At 41.5% G+C, this 22148-nt stretch overlaps 4 protein-coding genes across 18 annotated transcripts in view; 1 reads left to right on the forward strand and 3 right to left on the reverse strand.

Moving 5' to 3' along the window:
* Window positions 1-901, reverse strand: part of tp73 (tumor protein p73) — a 16724-nt gene extending 15823 nt beyond the window's left edge. For both annotated transcript variants that reach the window (XM_058084035.1, XM_058084038.1), the window contains exon 1: window positions 756-901. In XM_058084035.1, the coding sequence (XP_057940018.1) occupies window positions 756-787 (32 nt within the window). In that variant the 5' untranslated portion in view covers window positions 788-901. The remainder of the gene's footprint in view (window positions 1-755) is intronic.
* wrap73 (WD repeat containing, antisense to TP73) overlaps window positions 1-9380 on the forward strand; it is a 9967-nt gene extending 587 nt beyond the window's left edge. Inside the window, exons 2-13 of the mRNA XM_058084039.1 lie at window positions 132-216; window positions 292-444; window positions 921-1037; window positions 4299-4371; window positions 5240-5343; window positions 6716-6802; window positions 6872-7006; window positions 7109-7186; window positions 7247-7352; window positions 7458-7583; window positions 7785-7976; window positions 9039-9380. Coding sequence (XP_057940022.1) covers window positions 148-216; window positions 292-444; window positions 921-1037; window positions 4299-4371; window positions 5240-5343; window positions 6716-6802; window positions 6872-7006; window positions 7109-7186; window positions 7247-7352; window positions 7458-7583; window positions 7785-7976; window positions 9039-9151 — 1353 coding nt within the window. The 5' untranslated portion in view covers window positions 132-147 and the 3' untranslated portion in view covers window positions 9152-9380. The remainder of the gene's footprint in view (window positions 1-131; window positions 217-291; window positions 445-920; window positions 1038-4298; window positions 4372-5239; window positions 5344-6715; window positions 6803-6871; window positions 7007-7108; window positions 7187-7246; window positions 7353-7457; window positions 7584-7784; window positions 7977-9038) is intronic.
* tprg1l (tumor protein p63 regulated 1-like) lies at window positions 5112-13716 on the reverse strand. Its single transcript, XM_058084040.1, has 7 exons — window positions 13359-13716; window positions 13136-13227; window positions 12300-12350; window positions 12100-12225; window positions 10936-11089; window positions 8466-10271; window positions 5112-6993 (listed from the first exon to the last, which is right to left on the reverse strand). The coding sequence occupies exons 1-6, from the start codon at window positions 13584-13586 to the stop codon at window positions 10077-10079; spliced, it is 846 nt and encodes a 281-aa protein (XP_057940023.1). The 5' UTR covers window positions 13587-13716; the 3' UTR covers window positions 5112-6993; window positions 8466-10076.
* Window positions 13717-14363: 647 nt separating this feature from the next.
* Window positions 14364-22148, reverse strand: part of prdm16 (PR domain containing 16) — a 193157-nt gene continuing 185372 nt past the window's right edge. For all 14 annotated transcript variants that reach the window (XM_058083292.1, XM_058083290.1, XM_058083288.1 and 11 more), the window contains 4 exons: window positions 21275-21444; window positions 20415-20586; window positions 18323-18580; window positions 14364-16796 (listed from right to left, as the gene is read on the reverse strand). In XM_058083292.1, coding sequence (XP_057939275.1) covers window positions 16784-16796; window positions 18323-18580; window positions 20415-20586; window positions 21275-21444 — 613 coding nt within the window. In that variant the 3' untranslated portion in view covers window positions 14364-16783. The remainder of the gene's footprint in view (window positions 16797-18322; window positions 18581-20414; window positions 20587-21274; window positions 21445-22148) is intronic.

Genomic DNA, 22148 nt, shown 5'->3' on the forward strand with positions numbered 1-22148 from the left:
GTTAAAAACACCTGTATTTATTGGACACATAGCACCATCTAGTGTTTTATTTGGGAATTTCGCAACTACAATAAAAGTTGTGAGAGGAAACAACTGCTAAACGTTTCAGTAAACGGAATTATTTTGTCTAGGGTTCTGTGCTTCAGTATGAATTTCTCAGAGGTCTTCAAGCAATCCAACCAACTTTGCAAAGTTTCACCGGATGGGAAATTTTTAGTAAGTTGTTACATTATCTACTTAAGTTCAGATGTAAATGACATTATCTAACTTGTCAATGTTGCGGCCCTGCAGGCTACCTGTGTGCAGTACAGGCTGGTGGTACGGGATGCGAATACGCTGCAGATTCTGCAGCTCTACACCTGTCTAGACCAGATATCTCACATAGAATGGTCGTCTGACTCTCAGTTCATCCTGTGTGCGATGTACAAGAGGGGAATAGTACAGGTAGGCTTTGAGGAGATGCTGGTGAACTGAAACGTGCAGCAGAAATACCAGATATTTCTGCTTTTCTATACATTTAAATTTTTCTATACATTTGCAATTTTCTTGTGGCTGCTCAGGAGTAGTGTGGACTTGTGAATCAAGGTGCATTAATAAAACTTGTATAGTTAGGCATGTATTTTAGCATGAAATTGATCTGATCCAATTGTATATCAGTCAAACCAGTGTTTCAGTGACAAACCTGATGCAAGCAGGCCATAAGTTAGCAACTTTTCCAAAGTAACCATATACTGTAATCTCAGACAGATTCTTACCTCTGAAAGGGAATCCATCGCCAGTCCTTCATGGTCTCCGTTTTGCAAGTCGGTCTTACACTTCGAGTATAGGTTAAGGAAGATGCAGGATTTGTTGAGGGAGTGTCATTCGTGATGAGCAATGCTTATCCTTCCCGACCCTCTTCCTCTCGTCTTTCTCCCCAGGTATGGTCGCTGGAACAGCCCGACTGGCACTGCAAGATTGACGAAGGCTCAATTGGATTGTTGGCTTCGCGCTGGAGTCCCGACGGACGTCATATTCTGAACACCACTGAGTTCCATGTAAGTGTGAGGTTGGCGCGTGCATGTGGGCACGCAAGTGTGTTTAGGCATACGGTTGTCTGAATTCAACTGTTGCTGGCCTACAAGGAAGGAGGGGGGGGGGGGCTTAAAATAGACAGACACCAGAGCCCTAACACCCCTACACTACCCCCACCTACTGCATGTATTCAACCACCTGATTTTATAGCTCCACTCCTGTTAGCATCCTGTCCTATATGGCTCTCATTGCCGCTGGAACATTTCTGCATCATGTAGGTGTGATCTAAATGGTAAATTATGAATATTTCATTAGTTACCAATTTTTGTCTACCCGTGTTTAGTTTTACTCAACAACTGCAAGACTGTTCTTTGTGTTGGAGGGATATTTTGGGCACCATTATGTGTACTACCTAGTCTGAAACTTGCTAGTGTTAATGGTCAAGAAAATTGACTATGTCTGGCCATTAGCATGTTTCCAAATATTAATATGTTGGTTGAAATGAAGAAGTATCATCGCAATGGATTATAGGAAATGTATCTTAATGGCATTCAGCTTAATTTTCTTTAAAACTCTGCATGTTTCCACAAATTGTGTCATACCGTGATTCCAACACATGACCAAATATGCACATGCGCCAAAGTCCATTATAGTTCCTGAGACATTGTAGGATGCACCGCCATGTATAGACTTCCTATATTGTTTGTCCAAGCTACTGCCTGTTAGAAAGTCTGCTAACCAACAGTGAAGGTGGCAAAAATGATTTTCATTCCAAGCGGTGCCTCCTGACTTCTGTTTCATATCCACACCATAGTAGTGACATGTGTGAGTGATGAAAGCATATATCAGGCCCCCTGGGCCCGCGTGGATGGAGGCACCATGCTGGGGCTCTTCTGTCATGTTGAACCTGACTCTTGGAATCTTGACCGGTGTCACTGACCAACACGCGACTGTGTCTGGTCGAGGACCTGAGTGCAGGGGGTGCATGTGTCTGTGTCATGTCTGTTTGTGACCGTCTGTAATATGTATCATCCAACTGTACAATAATAGGAACAAGGTGGAACCTTCTGGCTGAGAGGCTGACCATTCACCACTATGCATCCATCAGTAATTTATATACTGTACCGTGTGACCTTGAAAGCATTTCTATCTACCTTTCTTAGGAGAACAAGGTGGAACCTTCTGGCTGAGAGGCTGACCATTCACCACTGTGCTTCCATCAGTAATTTATATCCTGTACTGTATGACCTTGAAAGCATTTCTATCTGTCTTTCTTAGGAAAGTTCAATAGGAACAGTAATTCATTGTGTATTTTAGTTCTCGGTTTACGTGAGTTTATTGAAGTGGTTACTTCATATACCAATATCTTATTTGCGGTTATTGCAAGTTTGCTATTCCATTACATCACAATCCATTTTTCCCCACGTAGAAAAGTGCACTTAAGCCTCCTCTGCCTGCCGTATCACTGGCCAATATGTAATAACAGACAGATTACTGACTTTACAGAGCATCATTTTGGCACTGAAGTTGGAGATGAATTTACCAGAGCCAAAGTGGGCACTTGTTACTACCTTGACAAGGAGTCCGCTGAACTTACCTTCACCCTAAAGCAAGATTTCATTAAGTCTGTGCCAGACGGGTGTTCGTGTTGGGCTTGAGTTTCAGCGCCACTCATAAACAGCCTGCTATAATAACTTGTTTAGGGACAGCTGCCAGCGGTGAGAATCGTGCCTCAGTATGTGTTTGTCTGTCTGACTATGTGACAGTAAATCTGCTTAGCTGGCTGTGTATGTATATTTCTGTGTTTGTGCCTGCCTGGCTGTGTTTCATTTCTATATTATTCTTGTAAACATTGCATTTTTCTTATTTGATACATTTGTGGACTACTAACTGTCATTGACATACTTGGCTAGTGATACTCAAGCCCTGCTAATCCAGCCCACTAAAACTAAGACAAGTTCGGGTAAAATAGCATCTAAAGGGAAACTAGTCAAATTTTTCGGCCCTTTGTATTGAGTTGTGGACTCCTACAGAGCAGTTACACATGATAATCTGCACAGTAAAGCTTTCTATATCTTCCAGAATCTGCACCTACTCGAGATGTATTTCCTTTGATTTCCCAAACTGTCTGTTTAAATTTATTCTATGTATTTTGGTAATTTGAAACTGACTATGGAGAGGACTTGACCCAATGTGTTATAAAACCTTACAATATCACCCATCTACAGTATGAGCATGACAATGGCCCACGTGTGGGCTACAGGAGGCACCTTCTTAGGATCCGGAGGTTGAAACAAGAGAAATGGGCTATAATAGTTTGAGATGAGGAATGCCTGCAGCCTAATCCCCTGCTGACAGATCAGACGACAGTATATGGCAGCGAATACACTGGCTGTATGACTGGCTGCTGACATGTTGCTTCGTATTGTTACTATTAACCCTGCTCTTTTAGTAATCTTGTAATCATTTTATGTATTCAACAGTGACATGGGAATGATCCATAATTCTGTTGATTTCTTGCAGAGGATACTAGTAATATGAAGATATTACCAGTATGAAGGCTTTGAAGATATTTTGCTCTTCCACAGCCTTTTGACCCGTTGGGTTAACTCTCAACAATAACTCCATTCAGGAACAGAGAAATTGATTGGGACATATTTGTGGTGGATTCAAGGACATTCAGAGTTGTCTAAATGTCTCCTGAAGGAGGTACCACAAGTGTGCCATTGAAAGAATATCGAGAATTTAAAGATATTTTCCAACCAATTTGCATATTCTAAATATCACTTTAATACATATTGTGATATCATATCTGTATGACATTACACGCCTTGCAGACAGAGGCACAACAACATACTCTATCAAATAGAGAGAGCAATTGAGTGTCTGCAGTCACAAAGCTGAAAAAATTAGTATGGACACGGTGATATTTAGTATCAATATCCATACATTCTCTGCACTGTGAGAGAGCGATTCAGGCACAGTGAAGGGGAACTACCGCTGTTGCTCCGTTACCGAATATCTAACTGCCAACATAACATTAACAACATCCAACATGAAACAAACTTCATCAATGAGCAGAGTGAACCATCTTGTCATCCAGCCGATGCGGTAAAAAGGAGAAATATATATATTTTTTTCTTTTATCGTTCGACGAACTGATCTATCAGTTATTGAGACAGGCCTAAATGCAGTTGTTTACAGTTACAACACTAAATTATTTGGTTACTAATTTTTTATAATCTACAGTTGTAACTCATCCCCTTCCTATGTTGCCTTGACAGCTGAGAATCACTGTGTGGTCTCTGTGCACCAAAGCTGTGTCCTACATCAAGTATCCCAAAGCTTGTCACAAGAGTGAGTATGACAATCATTTTGCTATAATGAATTGCTTTTGGTTTGAGTTTCTATGTATTACCGCAAGCACCCGAGGACAGGGTCAGCAGCAAGAATGTCCATGAATCAATCACACGTCATCTTTTCCCTCATGGACAGTCTCCAACTATGCATCTAAACTATACCTCCAAACAACTGTGCCCCTCTCAATAAATGGCGCATGTTCTTCATAACAGTCTTGTCAGCAGCTTGGGTAAAAATAGTTTGACTTGTGCCTCCCCACCCCCCTTGTTTATGCATGACTGTGCTTTTGCATACCCGAACATCCACTTGGCTTCCATAAATATGTTCATAATAGTTAAATTCCAATCTAGATGTCATGCAGCCTGATAAAATATACAGAAAGTTAAATTACATTTTCAGAAAGTATTTTGACAACACGACAAACACCTTCAATATTTTATCATGATTAATCGCATTTTGTTCATAGTTAATTCTGAATGAATCAGATAGAAATAAGGAGGAGAAACGATTCGATGTAAATGTTTCAGTAAAAAAGCCTATTTAGGAACGATTTTTTATGATTTGCCTCAATGCATCTTTCCTTCATGAAATGAAAATACCTAGAAAACAGGGCAATAGTCAACATTTCATCAAAATTACAAATGTAATTTCATTTCTCTTTAAAAACACAATACATAGAAATTAATTATTACACTAAACATTACATTATCGTGTTAACTTTGACAGACCTACTTTTTGTATTTTAATTTTTTTTGTGTTTGTCAATGTGGCTCAAGCCAACTTGTTTTCACCTAATAACATTGTTTTAACTTTAGAATAATACATCTTCACAGAATTCTTTTAAAAATTGATTTTCACCCTATAGGCATTGATTTCAGCAGAGATGGCTGCTACATGGCCTTGGCAGAACGGCGTGACTGCAAAGACTATGTCTGTATATTTGTGTGTGATGACTGGCACTTACTAAGGGTAAGCAAAAGACTACACTTTCATTTTCATAACCATTGAAGGAAGACATATTAGCTGGACATGGTAGCTTTATTCTTAATTTGTGGACTCCATTCTATCGTAGATCCTGTCCACACGGGACCGTTCTTGGGACCATTCTTCTAGTTGCAGTGACTGCATTATTTTTAAATTGTCATATTGTCAAATTCATATTGATACAATGAGCTGGCGTTTTCAGGCTTTCCAACTCCGGAAGCCGTTATCCAAAAATACTGTTTTTGGGCACCCGAATGTTCTTGTGTGGATGAGAGGCTGAAACCATAAAATACTTTGCTGAAAACTTTGACCTGAAAATGTCGCTGGCTGGATAGCCCCTTCATTGCCAGTGCGACTTCCACTTCAACTAATATACATCTCAACTCAAATGGATGCCTTATTTCAAATAAATGTCTGCTACGGGAATACAGGTTATCTAAACCAAGGGTGCTCATTAAGTCGATCGCGATCTACCGGTCGATCGCGGAGGTGGTACTGGTCGATCGCTGGTCGATCGCGGCGTGACATTAAAAAAATATCATCCTCGCATCAATGCCGTCACTTGATTGATATACAGGGCAGCCATTCAGATGACAACTGAATGTTGCCCTTCGGGCGACCAATCAAATCAAACAACGTCTCTAAGTGCAGCAGAACTTATGATGTCAGCCTATCATCCATCCCCGTTACTTGATTGACATACAGGACAACCAGTCAGATGACACCTGAATTTTGACCTTTAGGTCACCGCTCATGCGTAAACAGCGATGCAAAGTGCTAAGCTAGTCGGCGAATTGCGTTAGATTTTAAGCCCTTGCTAAAGTTTATGGTCACTAAAATGAGTAAAGGAGCTGGACCAAGTAAAAAGGCAAAAACATATCACTTCCATACAGAATGGGAGGTGGACTTTTTTTCACAATGTCTTTTTCGAAGTGCGTTTGCCTCATATGCCATTCTACCATCGCAGTACCAAAGAAGGGAAATGTGGAGTAATGTGGAGGTAATTACAAAAAATGTTAATTGTTAATTATGTGTGTTTTGCAATATTGGCTCATTTGGTTATGTAAGGTACATCAACATACATTGTACGTACAAATAATCCTCAATACATTTGAAAATAAATAGATGTTTTGCATTTTTGTAGTGGGTAGATCATTTTGACTCGGTCATTTTAAAAGTAGCTCGCATGCTGAACAAGTGTGAGCACCCCTGATCTAAACTCTCAATGGAAAGCCACGACCATCATGATTTCAGTAGAGGATTTACAATATTCTACTATGAGATGCATAAAATGTGAGAATTATTGGCAGTACATTTCACACAGCTGTTGTTGTGAATGAGCTTCATTTACTTACAGCATTTTGAGACGGAGACACAAGACCTTGCAGGGCTGGAGTGGTCTCCAAATGGCTGTGTTCTGGCTGTGTGGGACAGCTGTCTGGAGGTAAGTCCTCATGACTTACAAACCCAAACGTCCAATCCCAATAACGCTTCATGTGTTTCCTCCGTGCAGTACAAGGTGTTGCTGTATTCTCTGGATGGCCGCTTGTTGTCAACCTACAGCGCCTACGAGTGGTCACTGGGTGTCAAGTCTGTGGCCTGGAGCCCCAGCAGTCAGTTCCTGGCCATTGGAAGCTATGATGAAAAAGTATAGACAGTCATTTATAAAATTACATCTAACAAGGTTGCACATAATCCTTGTTGTTGTATATTTGTATAGCATACTCATTATCAGTTAACACCCTTGCAGGTCCGCATCCTTAACCACATCACATGGAAGAAGATTTCACTTTTTGAACACCCCGCGACCATCAACAACAGCAAAGTTGTGAGTACATTGTTGATTTGTAAAATAAGGCATTTACTAGCGAGCTTGTTGTCTTTCTAGGTTGTGTATAAGGAAGTGAAGAAAAGGTCATCAGCTGTTGGCAGTGAAGATCTGTCTCGACACAGCATAACAATGGACTCAAATCGTTTCAACACTGAGAGCAAATGTATGTTATATTTGTCATGATATAGAATCAAACTCATTTACTTACAAGAACTTCTGGGGTTGAGTAAAACACACTAATTACAGGCTTTCTTGTTGCCCCGTCCAGATGAGATCCATCCGCCACCAATTCAAATACCTGTGGTCAGACCGGACGCAGACAGAGCCAACCCCAAGATCGGCGTCTCTTCGCTGGCCTTCAGTTCAGACAGCCGTTACTTAGCCACCAAAAATGGTTAGGCATCATGTTCACCTCGTGTTGACCACGGGCCTTTGCTTACCAACACTAAGCATTTCTGGCCAAAAATAGTTTGCTATAGTGCCCATGTATCGATAGAGGACAAAAGCAGTAAGATAACAGACAGTGTACGAAAACATTTGTGGCAATACTTTGTTGAAAGCGAAAGTTCTAAAGCACTTGTTTCTATCTCATCAGATAACATGTCCAGTGTTGTCTGGCTGTGGGACATGCAGAAGTTGAGCCTTGAGGCTGTGCTGGAGCAGACATCAGCTGTGCGTTGCTTCCAGTGGCACCCAAAACGCTCACAGCTGGCCTTATGCACTGGCAACTCCAAAGTTTATCTGTGGACTCCAGCAGGCTGCGTTTCGGTTAACGTCCCTGATGAAGGTGATATGCTATTATACAGTCTATAAGTCTATAACGCAATAGAGACAAAAATGGAGGAGTCTCTCTGCCAAGATAAAAGGTTATACCACTTGTTAATACATCATCGCAATCATGCAAAGATGCAGAAGCTAAAGTAAAATATATAGGGCAAGTGGATGCATGCAAATGGTTCTACTGGATGCAGGCCAATGTGATGAACCAGATTAATCCATCTTTTTAGTTGTTTTTTTATTGCTACATGGCATAGAAGTTACCAGTTGGTGCAGTAGATTCTCAGAAAACCAACATTTTTGATGTCACACTACAAGTTCTCAACTGGCTAAGGTTCTGGCCACTCTTTACTAGTGTGTTTTGGGTCATTGTCTTGTTGAAACACCCATTTCAAGGGCATGTCCTCTTCAGCAGAAGACCACATGACCTCTTCAGGTACTCTGACTTATGCAAACTGATCCATGATCACTGTAATACGTCTTCTGTCACAGTACTTACAGGTAACTCCAGACTGGCTTTGATCATCCCGGAGTGGATCATTGGCAAAGCCTTTTCCATTCTGGTTATTCTTCTCTTCCATTTTCTGCCACTTGTCTCTGGTTTTGCTCTCCATTTTCAGGTGTTAGCTATCATTTAGCAGCCTAGAATTTCTTGCACTTCTTTCTAGGTCGCCCCTTTCGATAAACTTTTTAATGAAAGTACGCTGTTCTTCTTAACAATATCTTCAATGGCCCATTATCCTTAGGCTTTCTAACAGAAATGCATGTTTAACAGGTCTACACACCTGTCCTTCACAAAATTGATTACCTCACTAATTGAATGCCACACTTTTTTTTTTAACACACCCCTTTCAACTAATTGCCCATTGCACTGACTGAAGAGTATATCACGAATCCTGGGTCTTGTTGGCGTTGTGAGAATCTACTGCACCTACTAGTAACGTATTTGCAATGGAGCAATAAAAAAATATACAGAAACATGACTTAATCTGGTTTGTCACATTGGAAAGCTATTATTTTGAACACTATTGTATGCTTAGATGACACCGAGTATTGATCTTTCTGTCCCTAGGTGGTTTCCAAGTCCAGTCCCTGACATGGCACTGTGATGGAGATTCTCTCATCCTGCTTGGGAAGGAGCAGCTGTGTTTGTGCTACATGGACACAGGACCCGAGGACAAGTGATGTCAGCAGACACATGATTTCAACATATTGACACATGAACTGCAGACTGGTGGGAAGACTCATTGAGAAAAAGAAGATCCAGCACTCAGCGTCCACCCATACAAATTATTTAAAGTAAATCATGCTACACGTTTGACTTCTGGGACTGCTAAGACTGATCTTTCGCTTGCCTTTTAATTCGAAGCATTTGGAATTTTGCCATGGAATTTTGTATACTATTTCAAATAAAGTTTGATAACTTTGATTTACTTAGCATATTATCATATTTTGAACTGCAGTCCATCGTTAGTGTGGTTGGTAAACAGTTGATATATGCAAACCATGAGCTAGGCCGTGAGATCCCGACCTGGGACCAAAAACTGCCCCGCAGGAAGGGGAAAAGTTACAAGAGGGATTCATAGTCGAAATAGGTGTTATTTGGGATACACCTATAGGAAAGCACATGCAACCCGATGGAGATCCCTATGGAGATATTGTTGGCCTGTGTAAACACAGAAACCATTAAGAGAAGAGGTCAAATAAGGTCATTTATTGTTTCCATTGTAAGGAATATTACATTAATCTGAAATTCTCCTATTAGCAACGCTTATTCCTCTAAGTCCATGTAAATTGACATAAAACTCTGACTCCATGATCATAAAAATCCTTGGCCATGAATGTCGTCATCATTGCAAGGAAAAATTTATTTAAAGTTAAGGGTCAAAGAAGTAGACCTAAAGACAACTCGTTTCAACTTAAGCCACATGACCAGACACTCGAGGGGTCCATGCAACTATGGCAGCTCATGAAGGAAAGGGACTTAAAAAAAAAAGTCCATGCAAGTCTTCAGCTGCTTAACAACTTGTTTGCTAAAACAGCTTGTGGAGTCTGTCTTTGCACACACAACACAAAAAAGCCAAGACTGGTGACCAATTTGAACATGTCCCTAGAAACCGATCTTTCCACGGGTCATGGAGTAGCCCAACTTAGCCTCATTGTTGATGAAGGACATGATGCCCAGGTAGGTCTCGATGAGCAGGGGTCTCTCCAGGATCAGGACTCCATTGGCCCGACCGGGTATGGGATGCTCCTTGTGGGCTCTCTTTACGGCCTGCACCAGCTGGATCCGAAAGTTGTCCAGCTGAACCAAAGAATGACAAATGATGAATAAATGGATAAGCAGTGGGAACATGGGGGGTGGACTAACATTTCTGTGAGGCAAATCAAGGAGATTAGTGACCAAATACAAACAGAATTTAAAACTTGTACTGTTGTTGCCAACAAAAAAAGGCGCTTTGGAAGTAATGTGCTTCAAAGAGTCATCTGAGTTAGGCAAACAAGGCTTTCAGTTAAAAGATTAATTTGGTAATGAAGACAATCGGCTCATTCCAGCCGGATTGTGACTAGACTAGACTGGACTAGACTTGTGCATCTGTTTTTATGCTTTCCGGCCATGAATGAACAACTGTATCACTTGTTACTGTTTGTCTTTCAGTAGTGAAAAGACCAAAATGCTTGAAACTTGAAATTGGTATTGGAGGCCTTTATAAAGGCCCAAAGAAGGCTAGCATTGTTAGTCCAGCCAATGGCATCATGCCATGTCCATCACATGAACATCTCAGGACACTGGGTATGGTGGAGGTCGGTTTGAGCTACAGTGATATAGCCAGGCGTATGCGCTGTTCCTAACCCACAATCAGAAAGCTGCATGAACGCCACAACAACGACAGGCTCTGTTGACGACAGACCGCGTTCAGGTCGAGAGAGAGTGAGAGTTTTATGCGAGTTGTATAAAATATGAGTACCTGGCAGAGGGAGGCCACCTTCTCATCAGCACGGGCCATGGTGTGCTCTGTGAATGTGGCGTAGGGCATATCTGTGGACCACGGGTTCCACCGGTTTATGAAAGAGGCCCGAGGACGCTTATCCCACTGGACTCGAACACCAACGCCCTCTCGTCTGTAAGAATATACCAAATTGAGAGCAGCACACACTAGAACAGGGGTTCCAAAACTTTACCAACTAAGGGCTCACTTGAAAATCTCGAAAAAAAATCTCAAATTTGTCCTATAAACAGTACATAGACGAAATGCTGTGTTCTCACAGCACTTAACTTATTATTATTATAAAGATTCAGGATTGAAATGAAAGCAGGGGGATAAAGGAAGCCCAAACTTTTAATCTAATTCTCATACTTTTCATAACTGCATCCAAGACTGCCATGATGACCAGAGAGCTACGTTCCAATCATAAACTATATAAGGTTCCTAAAATATTGGGACAGGTCAATAACACTCAATAGGTTATTACTTCGGCCTATAAATATTTGTTTTTAATCATGCAATAAATATTTTACAATAACAATTATTTAAAAAATAATATTTGCAAAAATGAATCATGTTTAATGACTTCTCATGGCCCACCAGCAATGCCACCACAGCCCACCAGGGGGCCAAGGCCCACACTTAGGAAATTACTGCACTAGAACAATGAAAATACAGCTTTTGCATGCAAACCATGTGATGTCAAACCACTGTTATTGTTGTTATTATTGTGCCCGTTGTGAGGGAATTTAAATCTGCCATAAAAGCTGGTTGTTCAAGCCTAGTGCTTCCGTGGTGGTCTCCCCGAACAGTTACACACCTAGTGACCAATGTAGAATACTACATTCACAAGATGGTATTTCAATGGCTTGTACTGTATTGGTATTTTAGTTATTTTTGACATTTTTAGACTTGAAAATGCTTGATTTGGACAAATTATGTACAATTTGATTACAGTGATTACAGTTTGTGATTAATAATAGGCCATAAACAACCACAAAACATTTAATTATTTTTTTATATCGGACCGTGATGTAGCAAGGGGCAACTGTATAGTGATATACATTAAAGTGATACTTCACTGTGTCTCGCTTTAGGTACCCCTTTCAGGAGCCGGCCCCTCTTATTAAAAGGTAGGCTGCTTACTTGTTCAGGGATTTGGGCGGGAACTCAAACTCTCCCACCGAGATGGTATCGACGGCGTTGAGCGAGATTCTGATGACCTGCTGACACAGCAGGTTAATGAAGTCATACTTGCACACCAGCAAGGACCTGGAAATGAAAACTGTGAATTTCAGAGTGATCACAGCTCAGCAACATAATAACATCTAAAGTATCAGACTTACCGGTCTGTAATTAGGACCAGTCTTTCCTTCTCGTTATTCCAGTGGTCTATTCTGCAAGCATGATTGGCAGGTTAAGCTGCTTACAACAACAACAACAACACACCCACATAGGCAAAGAGCACTCTGTGAGCATGCACTCACGGGACTGCACACAATGCTTTGCTCAAGGGCGATTCAGCAGTGCTTTAGAGGCATGCTGTTGCCATTTATCAAAACAATATTAAAAAAGGAAAATGTCTGAAGTCTTAATGAATAAAAGTAATTTTAGCTTGTATTAAAGGGGACCTATTATCCTTTTCTGTCCTATAAATAGTTAGAATGTAGTATTCTTGTGTTCAACTATGCCAAAGTTTCAGATACTGACGTTTACGCATTTGGAAGTGAGCCCTGAAAGAAATTTGGGATGGCTCTGACAGCCGCGCAAGCAACCACACTATCATGCTAAACTAAGCTAACCACGCTAGCTTCCATTCATGGTCTGAGGTCCCTCACACACAACCGTCGCCGGTGTCACCAGTCCAACCTGGAGGAGGCGGTTTGATTTTGTGCCTCAATTGAGTATATCGCCGCGTAAATACTTCCACACACATACGGAATTGGTGCAGATTCTCGAAGATCTAGAAAGCTTTCGATACAACAGGCTGAAAATGAGCAAAATAAGCGCTCTTTAAAAAGCATTTAGCTTATTTTTACACTTGTATGACAGCTAGGAATGTAAAAAAAAAAGTGAAATACATGAAAACCTGATATTTAACATGTCACATTTCTAAGAAAATGTAGGAAATGGTAAAAGCCCACATGTGGCGTACAGTGTTTATAATATGAAGCAGACTTACTGAGCCAGAAGCCAGACACTGAGCACCTCTCCATCCTCAGAAGGGAGGGCCACAGTCCGGATGTCGCTGACCGCCTGCTCGATGGTACCTGGCTGGGATCAACATGGACCACGTCAGCATCATCAACACCAACACCCGCATTGTTTGTTTCCCACCCTTCTTAACGAATACTAGTGCATTGCTAGAGTAGATAAACAGACCATGTTGTTGCACAATATGTTACCCTGAACACGAAGTAGTCCTTGACTTTGGCTTGCATGGTGGGGTTGTGTACGTGAAAAGGCGTCAGTGTCTGCAACGGCCCACAGCAGGCTGCAGAAGCTCCTTCCCCCAGACTCCGCCCGGCCCCCAGCGGCGTGAAGGCGACCTCCACCCCATCCTCGGACTCGGCTGGGGGCAGAACTGCGGCTCCCGGACTCTCGGGCTCCACTGTGTCGTTCAGCTGAAGCATGTTGTGTGTGTGTTCTGTTAAGAGGAGCTCCTCAAAAGGACGACACAAGAAAATATTATTTCCGGGAAGCACATTCGCCCATTGCTCACCAATGTTTTGATAATGGAAGTGCTTTGCTTCACTTCCTCCTTTGAGCGGCGTCTTAAAGAGACACCGTCAGTTGTTCAACCACGCATGCGCATAAAATACTGTACTGTACATGCGCAAACAATAATGTAAGAATAAAATGTATTGCCTTGTTGTTTTGTAAATCAACGTAAACATACAAGCATACTAAATCTAACACATTGTGTATGTTTTTATGTTGTACAAATGTTATTGACTGTATACGATGACCATTCAAGGAACACAAAACTTTTTTGTTGTCTTAAAATAATTATTGAAGTGACTCTGTATTGTATTTCCTCTTCTACTATAGCCGCGGAAGAGATAATAATAATACTAATAATACTAATATACCAATAATTATTATTATTATTATAATGCTAATGCTAATGCTTATTATAATAATAATAGAGTGGTGGGCGTTCCAGTTAAAAAGCACACAGGTTTTATTGCATATCAATTTCATGTATAAATTCTTCATAGCATTGGAAAGATTACATTTGGTATACATTGCTATTCTACAGAATTAACATCAGAGTCATATCTTTTCACTGAAATTTCTCTAAAGTACATTTTCAATAATCACAAGCATCAAAAGAACTGCAATTTTCAGAATTGTTCAATATTATTCTACAATCCTTTATTTGTTTTTCATTACGTCTTCTCCCACAAGTCTTTTTTCTCGCTTCTCCTGCCCAAACAAACATGTGTAAGGCAGTCCAGAACTTGAAACCTACTAAACCTAACCACATTTACAATAAGTGCATCTACGGATTTCTTCTTTTTTGTCTTTTTTTTTCCCCTCCTCATTTTTCATTTGATACACAATTCACAAATGGACATACGTAATTATGACTGCTAAAGACGTCATGCACATTATCTTTTTTTGTCTGTTTTCAATAAACATAACGGAGGCAATATACAACTTAGAGCCAAACAAACAAGCACCATCCATTAAAACCCATATTTTTCCATGATTTTTTTTTTTTGTGTGTGTTTTCTTCCTTCGGGACAAATGCACCATTGTTTCCCATCTTTAAAAGACTATACAGTTAATAAGAAACAATGTCTACATTTTCTTCCTCCTGTAACAGTAAGGGCCGAGGGGGAAACAGCAACCATATTGACAACATATCTCCAAGACCATCTGCCAGAATACTTTCTGAAGTGGGAACAATGGAATGCTTCAATGCCTTTACACAGCGCATCCTTAGTACAGTAGTCCATGACGGGAATCACAACATCCAGGCAACCCACGTCTTTACATATCATAAAGTATATGAAAAAAAGAGATTTCTGTCTTTAGAAAAATGAGATGATGCAGCAGTCCTTCGTGTAGCCAAAGAAAATTATACAGTGTTCCTTCTGTCTTGAAACGAGACCTAAGCCTAATCAATGTATGGCTTGGACCCATGTGGTTTCATTTAAGTGCTAGCTTCAAAATACAGCATCAGGCCTTTGTTGGGAAACATCTCAGTCTGCAGGAAGAAGGATGACCGCCTCCTTCCTTTAAGTCCAGCTACACTGATCTACAGTACTCTTACCCCTCCAGCTACTTTGTAGACTATGTGGAATGAGTTTGACGTCATGGGAGCATCCATGGTAATCCTGCTTACAATTTGGATGTACGAGGGACCACTCGTTGAGGCCGAATGCCTGTTGAAGCAGTGGACGAGTGGGTCTGAAGAGCTTGTTTACAGTTAGTTATGCCAAGACGCTAAGACTGTGGTAGTGTCATGTCACATTTTGACATCAACGGTGGCTTCAGGGCTCACCCCCCACAATAATACTTATACATGTGAAATGGGACAGAATAAACTAACCACTGCAGTGCCAAAGAGGATTTCAAACTACAACCTTCTTCCACTATAAATAAAAACAACACATTTCATGAATTCTTTCCATGATGGCACAACAAGCGCGGAGATTCTGAATCTCCATCTCGCTCTGTCTGATGTTTCTTCCTTCAAAAAGGAAGAGGTCTTTTTTTTCGCTCGCACATAAAATGACTGAACAAGCTCGCCCCCAAAAGAATTAAATAAATACATACACGGACACTTGTGAAATCAAATATATTGGAGCAAAATGGAAATGAAATGATTGTCAGAGAACAAAAAAAAAAACACATTTTCTATGGGTTATTTGGCACATCACCCTCGCTATATGAACATCTAGAACATCATACGACATTATCATACAATTTTGGTCCTTCTCTAAAATAATTATATTAATAATTAAGCATGGTGGTGCCTACAATGAAACGATACTGTGGTATCTATGCAAAGGAAATGATTTTTGTTTTTAAAAATGACATGAGAGGAAGAAGCAGGGAATCCTCATTCTTTTTGTGTGAGATTTCAGATAATGAAAATGGGAAACAATCACTAAAATCAGTCTGTGTTTATTCATTTCCTCTCGTAATATTTTGTGAGGTTCTGTCGCTGGTTCTGCAGTCACAAGTGCTGGGAGGAGGAGGAGTCAAAGGTGGTCCTCCTTAGTGTCACTTGGTGTGAAACAGTACCCCCTTGTGGACATGCAGTCATAATGCTGCAGTGCGTTTTCTTCTTCTTCTTCGGCTTCTCATACACGCACAAACACAGGACCTTGAGTGAGGTGTCATTTCAGTGTCTGGAGAGTGTCACGTGACTCTCTATGCTTCCCAAGTGAGACTCGTTTGGCTTTTTGGACTCGGGGAGGATCTGAGAAGCATTCATGGTGTAATGTCCTTCACATCAACAGGAGATTTAGCAGTGCTTTCTTTCTGAGTCTCTCCCTCTCTCCCGTCTCTCTCACACAAACAAACACATACAGTTCTCTCTCTCTCTCTCTCTCTCTCTCACACACACACACACATGCACACTTTGAATATGTGCGACACTGAAATCTCCGTTCTTCAAGTTGTCTCTACTTGTGTCCAACTCTATCCAACCTATGGTTCCTAGGCCGACGCCAATCTCCTCTCGTTCTTTTTTAGATGTGGTTCAGCGGGTGGAAGCTGCTCGTCTCAGACGGTCCGCCTCCGATGCCCAGCCAAGCGTCCAGAGAGTTCTGGGAGGGCGCGTGCAAAGGGTTGTTGTCCGAGAGAGACAGCATCATTGCATAAGCCTGGCAGAGACATACGTGGCATTTGAGTTACTCGGTTTGACATTGTGACTATAATGCCATGCTTTCAGCTCTTTATGATTAATATCAGCCAGTACAATGTCATCAAATCATTTAACTGGGCTCAAGTCATACAGTTATGTGGATTGATAGAAGAGCAAAGCACAACGCGAACGATGCCTGTACTTCTCTGATCTGTTAATCGGGAGAAATCAAGTTTGAGGAGGCCACAAGGTTAACAACTTACAGTGGCTTCTCTAATGTTGCACCATTTTAATGAAAATAGGCCTCTCAAGTTACACAAAATCCAAAAAAAATCCTTTTGTGTGTGATATTACCATGGGAGGATACTATTGATGGCAAAGAGGAAAAGTGTGATGTTAAACATAGAACAGGAAGTTGCAAAGCAAAGTAGGAAAGTGGTCAGTACAATATGGCTAAAGTTGACAATAATATCCATCCATTTTCTATACTGCTTATCCTCACTGGGGTCGCGAGCATGTTATAATAATAATAATAACAACAAAATATGTTTTCATGTTTTTCAAATTTCTACACTTTCTACACAGTTCAGAATGTTAAAAATATTTCTAAAATAAAGTCAAGAAGTAAATAGGTCTTAAAAGCAGGCAAATGAGCTAACATATTAACTCGTTCATATGTGTTGTGTTTCACATAAGGATTGTGAATGATGGGCAAAATTCCAAAAAAAGTGCACTTCTCCTTTAAGAGGAGGAGACCTGTCTCCCAAGCAGTCCCTCAACATCTCTTCCACTTCCAAACTCAAAACTGGGAACAAGTTGAATTGGTTTTAGCTTTTATTATATAGTAATTATATAAATAAGTAACCTCTTTTACACTTAAAAGTGTTAAAATGTTACTTAAAATATTGCCTGGACATTTAAAAGCTTTCATCTTTGCAGCATTTGGATCCTGTGAAGATGATGTGACAAAGGGATTCTAGATGTTCCGCCATATTCTCACATACCTGCGTCTTAGCCTGTCTGTAAAAGCTCTCTTTCAAGGTGTCCGACTCTAGCGAAGTGTTAAATATGTCTTTAACGTCAAAATGTTGCTCGTCAGTGGCTGTTTTACGCAAGCCGTCCAGGCCTTTGGGAAAGCCGGAAAGACCATCAAGGTCCAGGAGGGGGCCCTCCTCCTCTAAACACCTGGAAGAGGTGATGGTTGGCAGATGGCACAGTGGATGGACGGCAGGGTCGGTAAATGGACAGACCATTGGAATGGAATGGGAATGCCATTGAGACAGGAATGGTTAGATGTATGAAGGGAAGAGAAAAGGATGATTAAATATTAAAATACAATAACTACATCCAAGGGTAGAAGGAGTTAATGGTTCAGTAGGAGGATACAAAGACATTCTCTTTACACTTTCTATTTACTTTTAAAGTCTATCCAATATCACCATGGCAACACAGTACAAAGTATTTTGGACCCTATCAGTGTGTATTATTGATTAGTATTAGTATTAGTATGTACTGATTGATGTCTATCATAGAAAACAGCTGTACCTGCGAGAGTGCTCATAGCTCATCGATAGTGGAGCAGCCTCTTCCTCATCCTCCTCTTCTTCATACACACGTGTTGTAATGGGGGAGGGGGATTCAGGTGCCTCGTCTTGAGACTTTTCCGTCAGGCTGCCTTCCTCTTCCTCTTCGTCGTCACCTTCCACTTCCTCTTCCTCCTCCTCCAGACCCTGAAGGGCCAGCTTGGAGTTGGACAAACTGTGGCCACCAGTGTGGTGCTCCTCTGCATTGGCCAGGTCAGATCTTCAAGGGGGGGCAAAGGTCACACAGGTTAGATATGTTGCCGGGTGCTAGAATTTTACTACTACTACTTTCATATACTTTTCACATATTTCTTTAAATATGTTTCATATTGTTATGCAGATGGGGTTTATCAGTCAACAACACTTTTATTTAGGAGTGCGCCGATCGTCTGGCCACCGATTGGCTGATATCAGTGAAAAAGCAGTAGGTCATTGACATTCTGTTAAATAAAGACAAGCCTTTATTTAGTTTGGAGCTGGCGAGCTTTCAGCGCACCTTCAGCGCACCTTCAGCGCACCTTCAGCGCACCTTCGCTGGTGCGCCGCCATGCACATCTCGGTGCAGTCCAAATTACGGAATTGGCTGCGCACAGTGGTGCACTGGACCAAATGACCAATGTCTGGCAGGTCCACACTCCACCACCAATTATTTTTTTTTTAGGGAATTCCGACTTTCTGACTATGATACTACTTCATGATTGCGTGTTATGAATTCTGTTCAAGGTATTATGCAAACACTTTCTCTCATTGACAAGCTTTCTTGAAAGACTTGCAATGAAAACTGAATAACATTAAGAACTATTGTGATGAATTTATAACTTCACTATCATCCTACAGTGTATAAAGTGAAAGTACCATCACAGTAACGTGGCACCAAAGTATTTATTTAGGACATCCTGCATCCAGTATCTGTCAGTGTTAGCAATGCCTTCATATGTTTAATGATGAATAAAGAGAAAGAAAGCATAGATATTATTTTGACGGTGCAAGCACCACTACTCTTGAGACCACACAAACAACATGGGTGTTGACAGTCTGCCTGGAGGCACTTTTCACCCCCCCCCCCCCATGATTAATTGAATATTTCCTCAAAAAAAATAAACAGCAGGAGATGCTCACTAGTGATGGTCAATGGTGTGAATAAAAGTATTATGAGCTAGCATCTGTACAGTCTCCAGCCAACCCCCCCCCCCCCCCCCCCCCCCCCGCCCCCACCATCACCCCCAGACCACATGACATGGCTCATGATATAATTTCCGGTGGGACAGCAAAGTTACCCCTTCTCCTTTTTTGGGCCACATGGTGGACATTTATCAAGTAAGACAGGATAACCTCTGGGGGGGCCATACATGGGGATAGGAATAGGTCATACACTGCGGGTGGGTAAACATGGGTAAGGGGACTCCGCTTTCAATTTAGATTAAATATCACTATAATCAAATTGCCAGGCTGCTTAGCTGGGAAAAAGTCCATGCTCTGACGTGTAGTGGGGGGGCCCTGGGCTTTGTCATCTAGTCTAAACACGTCAGTACGCTGTTTGGGTTAGCAGGCAGGCAGACGGTAGGGGTAAAGCGGATGGATGGGAGGGGGTGGGCCTCCATCATCAGCCGATCTCTTCCCAATTGGGTGCAGACATTGTATCTCAGTCCCAGGCGAGGGACTAGCGAGTTCTCAAATCACAGAAGTCAACCTAAGGACTGGCTCGGTTTTATTTGCAACGCAGGGATGCAAATACTCATTCATACCCTAACTTAGCCGTGTTGCCTCAGCATCCCTTGGGAAAGACGACTCTGACTTCTTACAAAAACGGTGTGGATGTTTGTTTGCAAGGTCAGTGAAGAGCAGCATACCTACAGTATATCGAAGGTACTATATATATATACGTATACTATGATAGTACTATGGTGCACCACGACTCTTTTAACTGGGACATTTTTGATAAAAGGCTTTTAGGTAAAACAAAGGAATGTACATTATACCTCCGAAACATGTATTTGCAGTTTTACTTGAGTCATTAGTATATGTCAGTATACAAAAGTGCACTGTTTTTTTACCTTTTATCCGTGGAGCTGGAGGCCTGGTTCATCTCACTGTTGGAGATGAAGTTACGTATTTCGGAGAAGTACGAGTCCTCTTTCTCATCTAAAAGTGCATGATTGTCTGGCTCGGAGTTTGGCGAGGAGATGGTGGTTCCTAAGTTGGAAATCATCCCAGACTGTTGGCTCACTGATGGGGAAAGTGTGCAGACATACACATCCGTACACATTAACACACACGCAGGAAAACAGTGGACGTTTAGTTTAACATTTACTAGAAACATGCGAAATAATAAAGTCAGGAAAATGTCTAATATCATGAGGGCTGTTATAAGCAATACTCTCATCTTGCTGTTCCAACAGCAAAATATCAACGGGTTATTTTACTTTACTGCTCAGACATGGAGCTACGCAGAATTTCTGTATAGTTCTGTATGTTACATGAAGTGTAATAATAACATATTTTCTTCTTTTCCAAAAAAAAAAGTGCTGATGTCACAGCAATTAACAGGATTTTAATGAGGAGAATAAAATGAGTAACATTTTTAAATGTTAGACAAATAGATCTCCTCAATGAATGCGTTCAATTCACATGAAAACACCATGTTAGGGGCCAACGTATGACTTCCTTAAAAGGCATAAAAAGGCTTTTCTTGGCAACGTAGGAGGAAAAGTAAGTGCAAACTCTTGAATTAAGTGGCTTTCCCACTTTTATGTTTATGTTTGTTTACCGCACTTCACTAAACATTTATTAAGGGCAAGATTTAATATTTTCCAAATGGGTAATGTGTACCTATTCGTTAGTCAGTCTATTAACAAGGCTTAGTTAAAGAACTCCAATGGAGTCTCTATTTGGAGCGACGAGGAGAGAGTCATACCAGGAATGTTCTCATGCTCGTGCTTCTTGAGATGGCGGTCCAGGTTCGTTTGCTGACCGAAGCAGCGGTTGCACAGGTGACACTTGAAGGGCTTCTCCTTGTTGTGGATGTTGCGAACGTGGCGTTGCAGGTTGGACGAGATGCTGAATGAGCGGTCACAGTACTTACACCTGCCAGGACACACACACACCAATGCTCACAATATCTCTGCTTTTCTTACATGTCGGCACCGTCATTCATATTCTACAACCATCCTGAATGGGCTCAAGGGTGAGCTTGTATCTGGAGGGGGTGTACACCCTGGAATGGTGTGCTCAATCACAGAGCACATGACCTCTCTGTGTGTAGAGTCGGAATATTCTCACTGTGATTGTGTGGGTTCATTCCCATTTCATCCCACGTCCCAGAAACTTGAATGTTAGGCTAATTTGAGATCCTAATTAGTCCATAGGGGCTGCACGGTGGTCTAGTGGTTAGTGGGCAGACCTCACAGCAAGGAGACCCGGGTTCAATTCCACCCTCGGCCATCTCTCTGTGTGGAGTTTGCATTTCCCTGTGCATGCGTGGGTTTTCTCCAGGTACTCCGGTTTCCTCCCACATTCCAAAAACATGCTAGGTTAATTGGCAACTCCAAATTGCCCATAGGTATGAATGTGAGTGTGAATGGTTGTTTGTCTATATGTGCCCTGTGATTGGCTGGCCACCAGTCCAGGGTGTACCCCGCCTCTCGCCCAAAGACAGCTGGGATAGGCTCCAGCACCCCCTGCCACCCTCGTGAGGAAAAGCAGTAGAAAATGAATGAATGAATGAATTAGTCCATAGGTATGAATGTGAGTGTGAATGGTTTGTCTATATGTGTCCTGTGATTGGCTGG

The sequence above is a fragment of the Doryrhamphus excisus genome, chromosome 10 (assembly GCF_030265055.1).
Source record: "Doryrhamphus excisus isolate RoL2022-K1 chromosome 10, RoL_Dexc_1.0, whole genome shotgun sequence".
Taxonomy (NCBI): domain Eukaryota; kingdom Metazoa; phylum Chordata; class Actinopteri; order Syngnathiformes; family Syngnathidae; genus Doryrhamphus; species Doryrhamphus excisus.

Coding starts and splice junctions, on each gene's coding strand:
- tprg1l (XM_058084040.1), bottom strand. CDS start 13,586: ATGCTTCAGCTGAACGACACAGTGGAGCCCGAGAGTCCGGGAGCCGCA. Junction 12,226..12,299: donor CTGGTCCTAATTACAGACCG/GTAAGTCTGATA, acceptor TTTCATTTCCAG/GTCCTTGCTGGTGTGCAAGT. Junction 11,090..12,099: donor CCGCCCAAATCCCTGAACAA/GTAAGCAGCCTA, acceptor ATATTCTTACAG/ACGAGAGGGCGTTGGTGTTC.